This window comes from Otolemur garnettii, unplaced genomic scaffold (assembly GCF_000181295.1).
Source record: "Otolemur garnettii isolate 467f Iridium unplaced genomic scaffold, OtoGar3 scaffold00002, whole genome shotgun sequence".
In the NCBI taxonomy this organism is placed as follows: domain Eukaryota; kingdom Metazoa; phylum Chordata; class Mammalia; order Primates; family Galagidae; genus Otolemur; species Otolemur garnettii.
Window position 1 is genome coordinate 50,368,781 of NW_003852397.1, and position 20,662 is coordinate 50,389,442.

Consider the following 20,662-nt stretch of genomic DNA (forward strand, 5'->3'; position numbering starts at 1 on the left):
AAAAAAAAAAAAAAAAAAAAAAAGAGAGAGAGAGAAGAGAGCAGAGAATGAGAGAAGGGAAGATGTGAGAGGGGTGGAAGAGACCAAAGAATGGCTGGCATGCCAAAGAAAGAAAGAATGCCCAACGAGAATTCTTGAATTGCAACAAGACCTAGGAGATGCTTAAGGGATCTTGACTGATGATTCCCCAGTTTTAAGCAGAAATAAAACTCTGAAAAAAGCTTTCAGACTCTCCAATTTAGGCCCCAAAGTCTCCCACTGACTATCAAACAGTAAGTTCACAGTCAAAGATCAAATGCATAAGAAGGCAAACCATTGTGAACTAAGAGTCACAGGAAATAGACAATAGATTTAAAAGCTATAGATATAAGACTTGTCCAATAGAGGCTACAGGTATGAATATATACATTTAAAGAAATAGGGATGAAATCACAAAGATAACCACTTAACATGAGGCCATTAAGAATGAAAAGATAAATTTAGAGGGGGAAATGAAACAAACTCAATAAAATGACTATTGAAATTGAAAAAAATTGTATTGAAGGGCTGGGCGCAATGGCTCACGCCTAAAATCCCAGCACTTGGGAGGCCGAGGTGGGTGAATTGCCTGAGCTCATGGGTTTGAGACCAACTTGAGCCAGACTGAGACCTTATCCCTAAAAATAGCGGATATCAAAAATAATAATAATAATAATAATTATTATTATATTGAAGAAACAATCAGAGAAGTAGAAGATACATGTGAATACATTACCTAAAATATAGCAAAGGAATAGGAAAATGGAAAGAGATAAAGCAGTATGAAGGACATGAGAATGTCTAATATATGCCTATTCAGAGTGCCTAAAATATAGTATAATAGTATTAAAGAAAGATATTTTAAAAGAGACAACAATGTGAACTTTCCGGATTAGTAAACCCAGCATCTACAGACTCAGGATGCACAATATAACCCAAACAAATAAATTAAAAGAAATCCACACAAACTTTGTGTGTAACTTCACAATGCCAAAGACAGAGGTAGTAATCAGTTAAAAAAGTGACCATTTAGAAATGAACAATAATATGAACAATAGCCAGGCGCAGTGGCTCATGCCCATAATCCTAGCACTCTGGGTGGCGAAAGCCAGACTGTTTGAGCTCAGGAGTTCAAGACTAGCCTGAGCAAGAGCAAGACCCCATTCCTACTAAAAATAGAAAAAAACTAATCAATTGTAGTAGTAGTGCCAGCTTCTCAGGAGGTTGAGGCAGGAGAATGGCTTGAGCCCACAAGTTTGAGGTTGCTGTGAGCTATGATGCCATGGTACTCTACCAAGGGTGACAAAAGATTTCTCAAAATCTTTTTGGGAGCCAGAGATAATATACTTAATCTTTCAAGTTTTGAAAAAAGAAAATATTTCTGAAACTGTGTACCTACCAAAATTAACTTTTAGGACCAGGATGGGAAAATTTAGTCCACTGAAAATGAATAAAATTAAAAACTATCATTATTTAAAGATGGTATGATCATCACCAAAGGCTGGCAAACTTTTTCTATAAATGGTCACACAGTAATATAAAATATGGCTTTATGGGCCATATAGTCTCTGTTGCAATTACTCAACTCTTTGCAAATGAGTACGTATGGCTGTGTTCCAGTAAAAATTTATTTAGAAAGACAGATGGCCAGTTTTGGCCTGCCAGATGTAGTGTGCCAAAACCTAGTATAGACAGGAAACTGAAAATATCCTTTGACCAACAAAGGATACAGAATTTCAGTTAGATAGGAAGAATAAGTTGAAGAGTACAACATGGTGACTATACATATAGAGTACTACAACATGGTAGTTATTGCCATAAAGGCCATATTATGCTGGCATATTTTATTAGTATACTAACAAGATTACTGATTTAAGACTAAACATATAAATTTTTTTTCATTTACTGAGGTCTTACTATGTATCAGTTAGAAGACTAGGCATTATGTCTCATACTGTAGTTAGTAAAAATGTACTCTATTTTCAAAAATGGAGAGATTTTAAGTATTCCAACCACAAAAAATTAAGAATGCGAGATAGTGAATATTTTAATTGATTCAATTTAGCCATTTCACTAAGTACATAGTAAATACATACAATTTAAAAAATCCAAATTAATATGTAGCAAAATCATTAAAAATTCAATTTATAAGGTGGCTAGATATAGTCAACATATAAAAATCAATTTTCATTTCTAAGCACTAGCAATAAAAAATTTTAACTTAAAAAAATACTATGCTCACTATTTTGAGCTATTTAGAACACTCTGAGGTATTCAGACATCAACCAAACAAATGTTAAACGAAAAGTAAAAAAGTTTTAAAAAACAGTAAATTTCAATGAGAAATTAGAGTACTGTATGGAGAAATATTCCACATTTATGAATAGGAAGAACTGATATCAGAAAGATGTCTAGTCTTCTACACGTAATTAATAACCAAGCTTTCAAATGGGCTTCTTGTAGAACTTGCAAACTGTATGCTAAAATTTATTTGGAAAAACAATGGGGAAAGAATTGTTGAAACATTCTTATAGAACAAGAGTATCCAACCTTTTTTCTTTTCTGCTGCACGTTAGAAAAATAAGAGGTGTTTTGGGCCACACATTAAATACACAAACACTAATGAAAGCTGATTAGAAAAAAAAAAAAAAGGTCCATGTATACTTTTTGTGATGTCCAACACCAAAGATAACCCCCAAAAAAGTCCTCATAAAATCAGCATGTGCCCCATGAGTTGCCAGCTGGACACCCGTATATGTAGAAGGAAGAAGCATACTTTTCCTACCAGGTGTGAAGATTTACAAAGGTAAAAAGTAAAAAGAATTAGGTTTTATTTAGTGCAAGGACTGACCAACTAATGAAAAAGAAAGTTTAAAAAGAGATCCACAAATGTATGAAATTTTGATGCATAACAGAGAAATGATTTGGATCAATAAGAAACATTCAATAATTAATGTCCTCAAGTTCAACAAAACACTAAAACAATGGATTCTCCAGTTTTAAAGAAAGAAAAAAAACCCAGTATTTCCTTATTTGGTACTAAAACTTACAGTAGATATTTTGATTCCCTTCAGAAAATGGCAAGCATTCAAATTCAAATCAAATGCTAAAATAAATATTCTAAAACCCACAGAAAGCAAAAGAAGAGCACATAAAACCATCCTTAGCCTATGCTTTTAATATAATGAAGAGACAACACACAAACTTCAATTGACAAGTAAATGGAAATACAAGCATCCAAGACCAGCAATGTCAACTACAGAGCCCTTACTATAAGAAGAAAATCAGAAGAAATTAACATGGAAGAGGGAGGATCCTGGTAGTTGTGCAACACAGACATCAACTACAGTTTCCCCCCAGCACCAGATTTAAGTAGCACTTAGAAGGGGGAGTTATCCCTTTGAATCTTGGTAGATAAAGGAAAGGAAGAAATAAAAGATAAGGGCTCTACTGAAACAAGATGGTAATCACAGAATGAGAAGCAGAAAACCTCCCATATGTCATTCAGTAAAGAATTTGCATTTCACTCTATCAACAGAAGAGGGCATTCTCAAACTAAGAAATGGAGCAAACCTTTTTTCTTGGCCCCACAGAATGGTTCAGGAAAATCCAGTACATTATTATAAACAAAATAAATAATCTAACATCCGCACTAGGTGACAAGAAGAAAAAAACAAACAATGAAAAGATTTTCTGATGATAAAAGTAAAGTAACTCCCTCAAAAAACAAAAAAAAAAAAGAAGAAGAAAAAACCCACAAGAAACCAACTACCAAATAGATTTTCACTGTCAAATAGATTTTTTTTTTTTTGAGACAGAGTCTCAAGCTGTCGCCCTGAGTAGAGTACCATGGCATCACAGCTCACAGCAACCTCCAACTCCAGGGCTCAAGCGATTCTCCTGCCTTGCCTCCCAAGTAGCTGGGACTATAGGTGCTCACCACAATGCCCAGGTATTTTTTGGTTACAGCCGTCATTGTTGTTTGGCCAGCCTGGGCTGGATCTGAACTGGCCAATTCAGGTGTATATGGCTGGCTCCTTAGCTCCCTGAGCCACAGGCATTGTGCCTGCCAAATAGATTTTTAACTGCCCAATAGATTTTTAGTTTTTACTGTAACACTCTAACCCAACACAAATGCAAAGTAATGAAACAGCAATTGTGGATATAAAAGAAAAGATAAATCAGAATATCAAATACTCTGAATAGATATGGAAGATACAAAATGTAACTGCCTAAAGTCACAAAAAATTTTCTTTTAAAGGACAAAGTTATCTGAGAAATAAATACAAACATTAACTCTTCAAGAGAGAATAAATACTGTACATACTGGTTTGAATAAAAAGGGCTATAAAAATATTCCTAGGTCATTTTAGCAAGTTTGAATTAGAAATGAAGTGTTAAAGAATGTGAATATATAGGTTAAGAACAAATTTATAGAAAAAAAAAAGAAGCTAGAGAAACAAGGTAAATAACACCACAAAGAAATCAGACAAAACCAGAACACAGGACAATATTACAAGACAACTGGCCTAGATTCTTCAAAAAGTCAATGTCATGGAAATAAAAATATGTGAAGGGACTATTTTATAATATTGTGGAATTTTCTTGCATATGATAATGATATTACAGTTTAATGGAATATACCTTTTAAATGTTAGGTGAATATTAAGTAATTACCTACAGGTAAAATGTCATCATGGCTACAATTTACTTTCTAATGGTTAAAATACTTTTTAAAAGAATGCATGGGAATATATCTACAGAGAAAGAGTTCACACCAATATGGAAATCACTGGTTATCAAATCTAGGTGATAAGTGTTCACTGCACATCAACTCCGCTATGTACTTGAAATTTTTTGTAATTAAAAGTATGGGACATCACTCATTATAAAGCTAGCGTAGATACGAATAGATCAGAAAAAAAGGAGAAAAATTCCAGAAAGTGATCAAAATACATAGGGTATTATTTCAATTTAATGGAATAAAAAATGTTTTATTTATTTGCATGGATATCATTCCTCATGTATAAGAAACAAATTAAAGTGGTATTACACTACCTCATACAAAAACAAATTCCAAATGTACTAAACAAGCTAAATATAAAATAATGTTTTAGAATAAATGGGACTAGTTTTATAACCTTGAGATTGAATAGAAATCTGTAATTCAGCAAATGTGGAAGTCAAAAATGATAGGTATTTTACCTAATACAAAAATTTTAAAATTTCACAGAAAAATGCAAAAGACAAAGGAGACACTGAGGAAAAATTTATAACTTTTAACAAAAGAATAGAAGGTCTAATCTTTTTTTTTTTTTTTTTTTGAGACAGAGCCTCAAGCTATCGCCTTGGGTAGAGAACCGTGGCATCACAGCTCACAGCAACCTCCAACTCCTGGGCTCAAGTGATTCTCCTGCCTCCACCTCCCAAGTAGCTGGGACTACAGGCGCCCACTACAACGTCCGGCTGTTTTTTGGTTGCAGCCCTCATTGTGGTTTGGTGGGTCCGGGCTGGATTCGAACCTGCCAGCTCAGGTGTATGTGGCTGGCGCCTTAGCTGGTTGAGCCATAGGCGCTGAGCCAGAAGGTCTAATCTTTAAAAAAAAAATTCTAATAGGTTGAAGAGAACACAAAACAATATGTAACTCACAGGGGATGATATGCTAATTCCTATTGATATATTTAAATATTCTGTACCTCACTAGAATATAAATTCCAGGACAAGGCCTTTGTTCTTCTTCATTGACATTTCTCAGAGGTTACTAAAATAGCACCCCACTAAAAGACTTCCATATATATTTACTAGCTCCTGGCCAGGTGGACAGGTGGATAGAAAAATGCAAATTAAAAGGAAATACCATTTTTCACCCTTCAAAATGGCAATGATTAATGAGGCTGTTACATTCAATGCTGGAGAAAGTAAGATAATGTCTTTACTAAAATTAAAAACACATACATACAACCTAAAATCAATTCTATTTAAAGGAACCTGATCTATAGAATAAAAGCAGCAGAATGTCAAAATATATAAGTACATGGAGATCTACACTTTTTGTAATGGCATAACACTGCAAGCAATCTGAATGACAAAGACAGAGAAATTGTTTATTAAATCACAGTGCATCAATAATGTGGAATACTCTATAGCTTTTAAAGGGATGCAATTGGCCAGGTGTGGTGGCTTATACCTGTAACCCAAGAACTCTGGGAGGCCGAGGCAGGTGCACTGCTTGAGCTCAGGAGTCAAGACCAACCTGAGGAAGAGGGAGACCCCATCTCTACTAAAAACAGGAAAAACTACTGTGGTGGGCACCTGTAGTCCCAGCTACTTGGAAGGCTGAGGCAAGAGGATCACTCAAACCTAGGAGTTTGAGGTTGCTGTGAGCTATGATGCCACTGCACTCTACTGAGGGCAACAGAGAGAGACTCTGTCTCCAAAAAATAAAAATGAATAAAATAAAATAAAAGGATGCAACAGCTCTTATTCTTCATGTTAAAGGATGTTTGATGAAAAAAAGCATCAAACATTATTTAATGTTATATTAAATAGTAATGTTATATTAAATATTAATGTATTATTATATTTAATATGGGAAAAAATAAATCTGAGTGCCCACATAAATGAGCAGAGTGATAGTATTTAAGAGGCTTACTTATCAAACTTAACATGGGTTGTCTCAGGGATATGAGATTAGAAAGGCAATACATTATTAATTTTTTTAACCTTCATTGTTTAACAATGAGCATAACATTTATATTTAAAAAAATAAAATTATGTCTTTTAGTTCTTTTCATTAGTAGGAAACACATAAATTGGTTTTAAAAAAGAGAAATGACAAGCTAATGAAAAAATAGTTTTCAGAGAAACAATGTTTGCTTCTTACCAAGGCAACTAATTAGAATGTACGCAATATATATAAGCCTGAGCCTGCAGTTATTACAACTTCTACTTTTTATTAATTAAGAATAATAAGACTAATGGAAAATTTCTCATATGTGAGATCTTTATTAAGAGTATTTCAGTCTTTTGTGAGGCAAACTTTGCACCAATTTATGTTCCTATAAAGCTCTTCAATTTTCTAACACATGAGTTTTAGACAAAAAAATACAGGCAAATGAAGTATGGAGAACCAAAATGTAATAAACTTAACACTGGTTGGTGGAATAATGGGCATAATTACTTTTTTAAGTTTAAAAATCAAGAATTAAACATTCTATATAGCCTTGTTGGTGCTTTATTAGGAGTACTGCACATAGTAAGTGCTACATACAAGTATAGATAAGAACAATAACTTAACTAGAGAGACTGGGTCTTCAGTTTGCCTGTTCTATCTCAATCAAAATTGTTTGTGTATATTAACATTCTGAATGACTTAAAAAATAAACTTGCATAATGGGCATAATGAAATTTCTTTGTTGCTTCAAGTCTTGGACAGGAAGTAAAATAAAACTGAAGTCACTGAAAATAACTACAGTACAATACATAGATTCTTATACAAAGTAAGAAATAAGGGAACTTACTGATCTATATTTATAATAATTTATATGTTATTTACTCAAATCATATTTACCTTAAAACCAAAGTTAAGACAGATAGCGTCAGGACATCTTACAATGGATAGTCAATGATCTGGGATTCACAGTAATTTAAGACTTGTAATTGGCTAATACCTACCTTCCAAATTTCAATAATAGTGTTTTGCTAAAAGGGATAAAAATTTAAAAATATGTATCATATGCACTATTACTTAGGAGATAACCCAGAAATCAACAGAGAAGAAGCCCTTGACAGTGAGCCAACTACTCAAGTTTTCATCTCATCACTGCTAATAACTAACATCTGCTGTTGGGCGTATCATTCAGGTCTCTAAGGTTCAGTCTCTTCCTGAATCTGGGTCAGATCATTTTTAAGACCACTTCAGGGCTAAAATCTTTTGGCTTAGTATCTTTCCCTGTTGTTAAGGAAGAAGGCAAATGAAACCAAAACACACAAACAAAAATGCTATTTTCTTTTACATTAAGTTGAAAAACAAAAGAATTGAGGTCTTTATTTAATTCCAATATTGAATAAATTTGGCTCAGCACTCATAGCTCAGTGGTTAGGGTGCTGGCCACATACACCGGGGCTGGCAGGTTCAAAGCTGGCCCAGGCCTGCTTAAACAACAACAACAACAACAAAAATAGCTGGGCATTGTGGCAGGTGGCTGTAGTCGCAGGTACTTGGGAGGCTGAGGCAAGAGAATCATGTAAGCCCAAGAGTTTGAGGTTGCTGTGAGCTGTGATGCCACAGCACTCTACTTAGGAAGACATAGTGAGATTCTGTCTCAAAAAAGAAAAAAAAAGAAGAATTAAATAAATTCTTAAAATTTTATTAAATATATATATAGATTCTCAAGATCTGCATTTGTTTAAAACACAAATTTTGTTGCTTGCATGATGGGAAAAATGGGAATGGTTAGTATAATTTGTAGAAAATGCTAAATGAAGTAAAACAAATATAAATACCCTAAAGACGAGAAGTACTACTGAATTTAAAGTGGGAATAATTACCTAACTATAAGAATTGAAAGTAAAAACTATTTCAAGATAATCTTAGACATTAGAGTGAAACAATGGAGAGAAAATACTCTGTCTACTTGAATGAATGAGTGAATGAGAAAGAACAAGAGAACTTCAAAGACATATCTCAATGATTATACACAAGCCTCAAGGAAGTCACTAATCTCAAAATCTAGTATTAATTATGAACACTGACAATTATGCCATCATCTAATCAACTATTTTTTAAAAATAATAATAGCCAAATGATTGGTACAGGAATAGGGATATTATAACTGAGAAAATTAACTTAAAGAAGATAATTTTGATAAGAGAATACTAAAAAGGATTTCTATTTACAATATAAAAAATAAGGTTTGCTTACTTTCAAACATTCTAATTTTCTGGGAATTATACTAGTTGAGCTTTAAAATGGCTGACTTATAAGTGCCAAAAAGTAGTAAGCATTATTGTAGATTATAATATCAGAGCTATATGATCTAGAAGAATCTTTATTTATCAATAGAGATTAGAGTGATGGTAGTACAGCAAAATGAATTTGTGCTTTGCTCACTTAATTCAGTGGGTGACTCTGGGCAAGTTATTTAACTTCCACACATTATAGTTTGCTTACCAATAAAACAAGGATAATAAAGTACCCAACTCAGGGGTTTTGAGATTTAAATGGAAGAACATATATAAAAACACTCATGATTTTTAAAAAATTTTTTTCAAATTGTATGTGAAAGCACCACACTGTACTCCAGAAGTGCATTAATGTACATAGTTACCATTCAATAAAAAAAAAATTTTTTTTACAAAGTCATAAAGACATATAAAGTATTAAGACTATTATAAAGACATAAAGTATTTTAAACAATCAGATACCCTCAGCAAACGTATTCCAAACCAGTAAGCTAAAAGAAAGTAAAATATGTTTCTCTAAATTTCTAATATGACCTTATAAATGTTATCTAGAAAATAAACTAAGAGAATTCACTTTATCCCTATTCTAATTAGCATGGTGTAAAGATAACATTTCTGACATCTGCATAATATGAAATTTTACAGAAATAATATATTGATAAGAACCTAGCCATAGCCTTTTTTACAGTTCTTACAATTACAATATTACAAAGTTAAGAATAGACTGGCATACTGAGGCCAAAGAACAAAGCAAACAAACATACACTGAAGATTAAACAAAGATTTATGAGCTTTAATTAATTGGCTAGAATACTTTGCTAAAAATAGCATTAATCTCTAATCTTGATATATACCTCTACGAGAAGTAAATTGTATCCCAAAACTTTAAAAGCAGATTCAGTCCAAAGAAACTCATTTTATTTTGATAATCTTACCTGAAAAGAGATTTGTCAAACCCTGGCTTCTACCACTACTACACATCTTCACCTACTATATTCTTCTAATTAGAACTAATCTCTCTAATTTATTATACACCTAGGAATAGCAAACAAAATGCTGAGACTAAATCATCATCATTCCATATGAACTTACAGGATAGAAAATATATAGTCAAAAAAATAGAAACTCAAAGATTCTACAACTTCAGAAAACTTTCTACAGCTAAATTAAAAATCTGTAAGTTTCAGCCAAGACCAGAAAATCTAAAGTTAATTTTTCAAAGGACTGACGGCCAAGAATGGCATTAATTTCAAAAGCAATATCAATACCCTCTGTCTAGTAACTTTTTTCTTAGATAGAAAAATGGGCAGTGAACCTAAATGAGCTGTAGCAAACAAAAGAAACAGGATGTATCTACAAGAGCCAACAAATATTATAAAAATAAAAAGAGAAGGAAAAGGAGAAAAGAATGAAGGCTGCTCTCTTATTTTTATCAAAGAAGCTTTGCCTAGATAGATGATATAATCTGTGTTAGTAATTAATGACTAAATCATGAAAGCCTACATAACATTTTTTTAGCTGGTAGGACTACAAACTATAGACTGGAGGTGGAGACCATTAAGAAAGTTTCTCATTTTTAAAAAAGAGTATCTGATTATATCAATAAGTGACTTGTGATAAATAAAATCTCCATTTTTCATCTAAGATAGTAAACCATAAAAAAGAGCTAATTATGAACCATTGATCCAGAGTCATAAAAATGCTAAATATTATCACTATCTCAATTAATACATTCTATGTCAAGTAAGACAGTTTCATAAAATTACAATAATATCATAGATCAGAATTCTATAATTCAAGATCAAGAAAAATATTCACCCTGTAATGCCTGAAGATCGGCATTTCTCACAAAAGGAAGAAACCATAGAATGTCATAGAGGTAAGAATGTGTAATAGAAACTATCATGCAATAAGGATATCATAACTAATGGTCAGATGAGAACACAATCTTATAATTACAAGACAAAAAAATAATTAAAATTCTGAAGTGCAAGTTACTCAAAATATCCAGGAGACATTTTTATTTCAGGGTTATTTACATGTATGTAAATACACATATGTGTTTTATGTGTTGTATATATATCATCTTTCTTATTAGTTATATAACATGTCAGCATTAAAATCAAATATTTATGATAGTTTTCTATTTAAAATAACATGACTTGGGAAAAAACTGGGGGGTTGTATAGGAAGATCAAAGGAATACAATTTCTTATAAAATCTGATCAAAACATACAGTTTATTATTTTCCTTTTTGTTTTTAATAAAAGTCCTCCTATTGACAAAAAGAACAAACAGAAATCCTTAAGACCATGATCTTCCCACCAGTCATTGTAAAGAAGAAAAAATGTTTTCCCAAAATACTGTAACTAAAACACAAATTTATTTAGAATGAGGAAAGAAAGAAAAAGAGAAAGAGATTACTGTCTGTTTAGCATTATACATTTACCATTATCCTTACAGACTGATCTCAGAAAGATCCAGCAGAAACTAACACCTGAAATGTACTCATGGATTTCTAATTAGCATACGAAAAACATCCATAAAAAATTTAAAGATAAACAATATGTTGGAAACAATACTAATATAATCAAAGAATATATTATATGTTGTACAACTGCATAAAACCTGCTTTTTTCTCATCTTCCTATTATATCTAATCCAGAGACCATTTTAGAGGCAATTTTTCTTGACCACCACCCATTTCCTATTGTGACAAATGATTCAATATCCAGTATCTTCAACCATTTTTAAAATGTTGGAGAATTTAAGACTTAACTACCTAAATGAATGTACAAAAACATAACATAATTCAGTATTTCTATAACAGCTACTGCATCTGAAAATTAATTGCCAAATTCTGAAAAACATGCTCTCTCCTTAAAAACAACCCCCCCCACAAATTCCCTTAACTCTTCTCTTTAAAAATGGTATCTGAAAAATACATACCCACAAGATTAATTTACCCTCAAATTTACAGAAGATAGCAATATATAATATTCTAAACATTTCAAAAAGGCAGCAGTGTTGTTAACAGACTCTCCAGATCTGGAATCATGCTGCAGTCATGAATAAACATATTCCTTTAAAGTCCTAAGTATGTTTGGCCATATCAAGGGCATGGAACTTGCATATTAGATTTGAAATGGATGTACATTACCTCCAACCTTAGGACCACCTGCTGAACCAGGCTTCCTTGCACTGTTGACAGGATTTCCGGATGTCTTAGGTGCAGGAACCTTGAAGGCTGAAGCAGCTGATGACGGCCTATTTCCATCCACTGATTCTTCATCATCAAAGCTTTTATCTGCACGATGCATTTGAAAAACGTATTTAAGAGAACTAAGCTTTTCTACATTTTCTATAATACACAAAAATCAAATAAAGCCATATATAACATCATTTTCTTTGGTAAGATTTATATAAAGTAAAGGACCTTTGAATAAGCATTTACATATTGGCTAATATCATATAAAATAATCCTCTGTAATTTAAAATCAAAATGTAACATTATCATATTTCCTACATATAAATTTTAGCCAAAACATAAAACCAACTATATCAACTCTAAGGGTAGTAAAAAGCATTTTTTTTTTTTTGCTACTCATACAAGCATTTTCTGCCAGCTCCTCCCATAGTGCATCTTCCAGCACGCCCTGCCTTATTCCTTATACCCTGCAACTTACAATCACAGATCCGTTTGCAAATCAGCCGCCTCATTCCTCTGAAAGCTCTTAATTTCCCTCACCCTAGGACGCTCCCAATAGTTCACATGGCCAAATGCAGTAAATTTGATACTAATCAAAGATTCTATCAAAAAAAGACAGAAACAACCACAGAAACACCACTGAGGTTTGTGCCGGCATTTTTCTTTCTCTTCCCTGCCCTAGGTGCTGTAACAGCCAATCAGCTACAAGGTGACATCATCTTATGGCAGCTACTGCGAGATGAAAGGTAAAAATTCTCCATGCATCTAAAAAATTCTCTATCCAGCTACAATCTTTATTCTATGTCAAAATTTCAAAGACATTCAAATAATAAAAAGGTTTATAAATTTAAATTTGTTTCCTCTATTTAATCCTCATGAAAATTTATATAAATAGAAAATAAGGTTTATGCCATATTCTGCTCGGTGCTTATTATTGCATCAGTAAAGCGTGGACTATCACAGTGCTCACTACTGTGCAAATTAACTCTGCAATCTTAAAATTTACTGTTTATGTAGGCCATAGAAATCAAACTAAATAATCTATTCTCGTAAATGACTGTATAATATTCTATAAGGCTCCTTTTAGAATATAATGATCATGCTCACTTCATCTTATATACAAATGAAACACCTCCTAACCACCTCCAAATAAAAAAATCAAAAGCAATATGCTATCAGCGTTTTATTCCTCAGAGACAATGGTTTTTCTCTAGGATCCTGCACAAACCAACCATGACAAACAAGATGGGCGAGGCAAAGAAGCAGCTTTACCACAGGCTTCAGATCAATATGCCAGAAATCTTTTTTTTTTTTTTTTTCAATTTGCTTCCCTTACCTATAATCATCTAAAATGAAATCATCTCTGTAAAGGGATACTGTCAGTACAACCAAGTATATTTTAAAGAAAATACACCAAACTAATTTCAAGACAGTTTTATTTGTTGGAGAAAAAAGAATCCAAATTCCATTTCAGCAAGTGTTTTTCTTAATACAAGTCATAAGAGAAACATATCTTCTAGTTAAAAAAAAAATTTTTTTTTTAGTGTAACACTATTAGGAAGCTAATTTGGATAAATTAATGGGCTTAAAACCTATGCTGTACATAGAGTCTCCGCTAAAAACACCAACACAATTCCAAATAAACTTTTTTCTCCACTATTTAAAAATACAGCTGAGACACAGTAGACACACAAATCTAGAGAAAGTTAGAAACTGAAACACAGAGTAGCCAGTGGTTCCCATGGAAACAGTATTCTATTCTCGGACACACACAAGAATTGAGAAGAGTAAATGTCCCTACCATTCAAAAAAAACAAAAACAAAACTCATAATATTATCAAACTATGGGGAAACTAATTTTTAAACTTTTTAATTAAAATAGAGAAAAGTAACAATTCATGTACCTCAATGAATTTCCACAAAATGAACATAGCAGTGTAACCAATATCTAGATCAATAAACAGATTATCACGACCATCCTGTAAATACCCTCAAGACTCCTAAAAGTCAATATTTCCTACCAAAGCTAACTAGTTTTGAATTCTAACATCATAGTTGGTTTTGCCAATTTTTGAATCTTACCTATGAAAGGAATCACACAGTATGTACTGTAATATCAAGCTTCTTTCACTTGATGTAAAAAGATAATGTTTGGAAGAGTCATTTATTCATTGCTTGTATTAATATTCCTCTAGTATATGAATGTACCACAATTTATTAATAATATCCATCCTACTGTTGATAGACATTTGGGCTGCTGCCAGTTTAAGGTTATCATAAAATAGTGCTCCTCAGAGGTAAGCACACAAAATTAAAGATTTCTAAGGATTTTGGCCTTATTGGGGAAGTATTAAGCAGAGTAATTCATTTTAGATTAAAATAAGTCAAAGATGTATATTGTAATACCTAGGGTAGGGGTCCTCAGCTCAGCAACTGAGATCACCTGCAATGTGTTAAAAATGTAAATTGTTGGGCCCCAACCCAAACCTACTGAATCAGAAGCTCTGGGTATGCAGCCCAGCAATCTATGTATAAGTAAGCCCTCCTATTGTTTCTGATATATTATCAAGTTTAAGAACCCTAGAGCAGAGGATGGTGGACCTCTTCCATAAAGGATCATGTAGCTAATTTCAGTCTTTGTAAACCATACACATACAGTCTTTCTGTGCAACTACTCATTTATGACCTTGTAGCACCAAAACAACGATACAACAGTCCAAACACAAGTCTAACCCCAAATTTTTTAAAACAGGTTGCTTAAATGAGATGTATTTTATATATAAAGTCTATAAAGGTTAGAGAAAGCTAGACCACAGCAATCAAAAGAAAGCTAGTTTAGCTATATTAATTTAAAATAAAACAGCTGGAAGAAGTGTTACTAGAAATAAAGGAGACATTTAATAATAACAAAGAGGCCAGTCCAACAGGAAAAAAATCAGAATTCTAAGTATTTATGCAACTAGCAACACAGTTTCAAATACATAAAATAAAATACTTGAGTGAATTGCCTGAGCTCACAGGTATGAGAACAGCCTGAGCCAGAGCAAGACCCCATCTCTAAAAACAGCCAGGCATTGTGGTGGGCGCCTGTAGTCCCAGCTACTTTGGGAAACTGAAGCAAGAGAATTGCTTGAGCCCAAGAGTTTGAAGTTGCTGTGAGCTATGACGCCACAGCACTCTACTGAGGGTGACAATGTGAGACTCTGTTGCAAAAAAAAAAAAAAAAAGAAAAGAAAAAGAAAGAAAGAAAAATTACAGAAAAAAAATAAATTTACAAACATAGAAAAGTAATAAATTTTAACCCTCCTCCAACAAGATTATATCTTTTTTGACTATAAGCTAAAAGAATTCATGAAATGTAATTCATCACTGGCCCTAAAATTTAATATAATTTATATAAAGGTTATAAATATTCTGAGCTTAATTTTTTTCTTAATAATGAAATGTCAGAATAAATTTCAATTATTTTCCTCCTAGCAGCTATCACTTCCTGAAATAATAGACACTGATCTTTTTAAGTGGATTGGATACTTCTTAAAGACAAGAACCTTGTTTTGTTTGTGTTTGTCTAGGTAACCCATTACCTAGAACAATCCAAGGATGATTGATTATCACAGCCAACTAATTTCTCCATTTCTCATTTTGTCTCCTAGAATTTATTCTCTCAATATAGCTACCTGAATTGAACAAAGTCACATAATATCACTGTTCAAAATCCCCCTATGACTCCTGAAAAAGGACTACCAGATCTCTAAGATCTTAGATATATAGGTTTCTCCAACCTCATCTACTTGCTCTCTTGCGCTCTTTTTCTCTAATCCAGCCCTATCACCCTCACTGCCGTGAAACATGTCAGGGCCTTTGCACGTGTTCCTTCTGTCTAAAATGCTGCTCTTGGCTCGGCGCCTGTGGCTCAAGCGGCTAAGACGCCAGCCACAAACACCTAAGGTGGCGGGTTCAAATCTAGCCTGGACCCGCCAAACAACAATAATAGCTGCAACCAAAAAAAAAAAAAATAGCTGGGCATGTGGCGGGCACCTGTGGTCCCAGCTACTTGGGAGGCGGAGGCAGAAGACTCGCTTAAGCCCAGGAGTTGGAGGTTGCTGTGAGCAGTGAAGCCATAGCACTCCACCCAGGGGAACAGCTTGAGGCTATGTCTCAAAAAATAAAATAAAATAAAATAAAATACTGCTCTTCTCATCTATATCCACACTGTTCAGTCAGCATCTTCATGTCTTTATTCGTCATCTTCTCAATGAAGTTTTCTCTAGACAATGAAAATGCAGATTTCCCAAAACCCTACTACTTTGACATACCTGCCCATCTCCGCTTTCTTTTTTCCCTAGCACACAGCAAAGCAAAAAATATTTTACAAGATAGTAAAACATATAAGGATAAAACAAGTGCATTGGAACTTGTACTTGTTTGAAGTACAAACATTGAAGGCCTTGAGGTGGGGCAAAGGGAACAGAATTCAAAACCCACATAAGATGTAGAATCTAACAGGAGACTCTTCCCACCAAAAGCTGATGTAACTCTACCCTCAAGGTTAAAGTGAACCCTAAGTAAACCCTTATCTTCCTATAGCCAATTCTTTCTAAACTTTTCCCAAAAGAGCGAGTGAATCAAACAGTGCTTCATGAAGATTAAGTGCTGGCATCAGACTGGTAGAACTTCCAATCAAGAGCGTAAATGCAGAATTTCCCTGGAAGATCTCTGGCCTCAAATTATTCCCACAAATAATTTTATAAAGATCACCAGGCACAATAGTAAACAAGGCATCATGAGCAAGAACAAACAAAGAAACAGACAAGAGAAAAAGAGCCACTTAAAATCCTCGCATTATCAGACACAGACTATAAAATACCTATGCTTGCTTATCAGGCAGGCTTAGAAATAACTTCGGGAATCAGAAAATTATAAAAAGTGACACATCTTTAAAATGACCATACACGAGCATCTACAAATGAAAATATAGTAACTGAAATTTAAATTTAAGGGGCAGACATAACAGCAGATTACACACAGCTCAAGGGATTAGTGAAGTGGAAGGTAAATCCACAGGCACTGCCTAGGATACATACGGTAGGTGCTTTAATATTTACCAAAATAAAAGAAGTATCAAATACAAAAAAAAAACTATAAGTTATGACAATGTCAATACTTTTGTTTTCATTACAAAATTTCAAAAAGAGGATACTATGGTTGAGTATAGAAATTGAACATATTAAGAAGAATTAGAAGTATTCTTACTTCTTGGCCTTTTCGCTAAGATCAAGTGTGAAAGATACCAGAGGACAGAAACTAATAAAGTAAGCAAGATGCATTAGCAATCTATATAATGGAGATGGAAGAGAACAAAAGGAGATGGAGAAGAGATGGAGAAGAGGAGAAACAGAAGATGGAGGACATGGAAATACAGGAGGAAGAGGTGAAAACAGAGAAGGCGGTGGAAGAGGGAAAAGAGAGGGAAGCAGAGGAGGAGGAAATGGAAGAAAAGATGTAAATAGAGAAGAGATGCAAAAGGGAGGACAAAGGAGAGAAGAGATGAAAATAGAAGAGAAAAAGTAGAGGACAAAAGGAGTAGGAAAAGGGAAATGGGGAGGGAAAGGTAGAAAGAGGAGGAAAAAAAAAAAAGATAACCTAGGAGTCATCTTGAAGTCAAAGACAACCTTCAAGTACAATTGGAAACTCTCCCTAGTCAGCACTGAGATACCACAGCCCCACAACCCAAATCTTCCTGCTTGAACGTCAAAAAGCTCTGAAAACTCACCTTTTGGTTCTCTTTAAAACTCATTTGGTAGCAAACTCTGAACTGATCTGAACTCAGCTTATGACAAATGATGATGTGAACTGACTCTAAGCTATTTATTGTCTTTATTCAACTGAGTGTAAATTCGCACATGTTTAACTGCAAAAATACTAATGTGTTTGATTACAGGGTTCTGCCCAAGGTCTGGTAGGAGCTGTTACATAATATATTTGGTATGGCCCTATTACTTTTCTAAATCTGACTTACTCTGAATTCTAAAACACAACTGGTCCCCAAGGTTTCAGATAAAATTTTTTTAAATTTATATTACTTTAATCAAGCCCTGTTTCTTTTTTTTTTCCTACTAAAGGAAAGCCATATAGTCAATGGCTTTTTAAACTTTCCACTTCACTTTTACAGGTACCTGTACTCCAAAACCTAAAATTTCTGCTCTGAAAATTCATATAAAAGATGAAGAATTGTTCCATCTAACATGGCAATAAAAGAATGAGCTAAAACTCTACCTGTCTCATGGAAAAGAATTCAATTTTGTGTAGATTCTCTTCAGCAAAGCAAACAATTCAGTAAGTAAGAAAGACCTCCCAACACCAATGATTTTCTTTCTTCCTTTCCTTCCTCCCTCCCTTCCTTCTTTCCTTTCTTTCTTTTTTTCTTTTTTTTTTCCCTGAGACAGAGTCTCACTTGGTCACCCTGGGTAGAGTGCCATGGCGTCTTAGTTCACAGCAACCTCAAACTCTTGGGTTAAATGACCCTCTTGCCCAAGTAGCTGAGATTACAGGCTCCTGCCACAATGTCCAGCTATTTTTTAGAGATGGAGTGTTGTTCTGATTCAGGCTGGTCTTGAATATGTGAGCTCAGGCAGTCCACCTGCCTTGGCCTCCTAAGTGCTGGGATTACAGGCGTGAGCCACTACACCTAGCCTAACACCAATGATTTTCATGCAAAAAAAAATACTTTGTTTTACATTAAGTTGTTTCTTATACTAAAGTTCCTCTTTTCACTTGAAGCTATATCCTTCCTTATTCTAATTAAAACAATGAGCAGCAGGACTTTGGATTTCTAAGCTGTTTTACATACTTTCACATTCATCAGTAATGGTGGTCATATCTGACAGATAAATTACCAACTGAGATTAGGAAACAATAATCCCTGTAAACTTTTATATAACATCCTGGAAAACTCAAACAAATTTTTATTGTCTACACTCCCACAGTGTGTTTAACAATAGCCTCTCGGCTTTTCTCTAACCTCACAGGTCACTCTAACTCAATCTCTTTTGTTGGCGGTTCCCCCTTTACCCAATAACTTAATGTTGAATATCCTTCTTCTTTCAAGACTACACACTTTCTAAATAGCCTTATCCATTATCGATGGTTTTTAATGCCTTCTATATGCTGACATCTCCTAAATGTTTTTCTCTAGACTAGACCATGTCTGAGTTCCAGGTCTATATAATCAACTGCTTTACTAGACATCTTCTGCATGGGTATCTCAAAGGCATCTCTAATTTGATATATATACAAACAGCAACACTGTACCTAAGTGTGCTTTCCATAAATTCTTTCTTATTCCAGTAAAAGACATCACTATCTATTCAGTTGCTCAAGCTCATTATATAGGAACCCCATCCCAAGTTCTCCTTTCCTCCACAGAGATCATTTACCAACATTTATTCTGTATAATTCCAAATTATATTTTAAAACTTCTATTTTTCTTTACCTCCTGCTCCTAATCTAAGACCAGTATCATCTCTGCCTAAATTATAATAGCCTCTTTACTATCTCCTTGCTTATATTCTTAACCTCCTTCCAAATCACAAAACAGAGAATGTAACCCTCTAAAAGAGTAATTTGAATCAATAGTTTCTGAAACTGTTAAATGAAAGGCTGATGGGAAACTTTAAAAAGGATGGATCAGGCTGACAACACTTAAACCCGTTGTTCAATATTAATATCACAAAGACAGACCATCAGACACAGTGCCTTCTGACAGAAATCCAAAATATACTACATTAGATACTACCTAAGAAAAATGTGTAACAACCTCTCTGTCCCAAATTGGACTTAATTCTTTTTTTTTTTTTTTTTTTAGAGACAGAGTCTGCGTCTGTCATCTGACTAGAGTACAGTAGTATCATCACAGCTCACTGCAACTTCCAACTCTTGGGCTCAAGCAATTCCCCTGCCTCAGCCTCACGAGTACCTGGGACTACAGGTGGACAAGCATGGCTAATTTTTTCTATTTTTAGTAGATACAGGCGTCTAGTTTTTGCACAGGCTGTTCTTAAACTCCTGGGCTCAAGCAATTCTCCTGCCTTGGCCTCCCAGAGTACCAGGATTACAGACATGAGCCACTGTACCCAGCCACAGATCCAATTCTGATCAAGATGTCAGAAGAACCTGCAACCTTCTGGAAATACAGAAGATAATGAAAAATTAAAAAACAAAAATACAAAAGTACCATGGCAATGCAATCAACAAAATCTAGCGTGTGAGAAAACTTTAATCAGATGTTTTTTCTTCAATTATTAAATGGCAAGAGGAGAAAAATGAGAGATAAACACTATAGATTAATAGAGCCTTAAGAAGTAGATCAATTGGCTCCGCACCTGTGGCTCAAGCAGCTAAGGTGCCAGCCACATACACCTAAGGTGGCGGGTTCGAATCCAGCCTGGACCCGCCAAACAACAATAATGGCTG

General features: G+C 34.0%; 1 protein-coding gene across 7 annotated transcripts in view; it reads right to left on the reverse strand.

Annotated features, from left to right (window-relative positions):
- The window catches only part of CLASP2 (cytoplasmic linker associated protein 2), a 216,714-nt gene that overhangs the window by 140,552 nt on the left and 55,500 nt on the right, over positions 1–20,662 (reverse strand). For all 7 annotated transcript variants that reach the window (XM_023513932.1, XM_023513941.1, XM_023513940.1 and 4 more), the window contains one exon: positions 12,143–12,289. In XM_023513932.1, the coding sequence (XP_023369700.1) occupies positions 12,143–12,289 (147 nt within the window). The remainder of the gene's footprint in view (positions 1–12,142; positions 12,290–20,662) is intronic.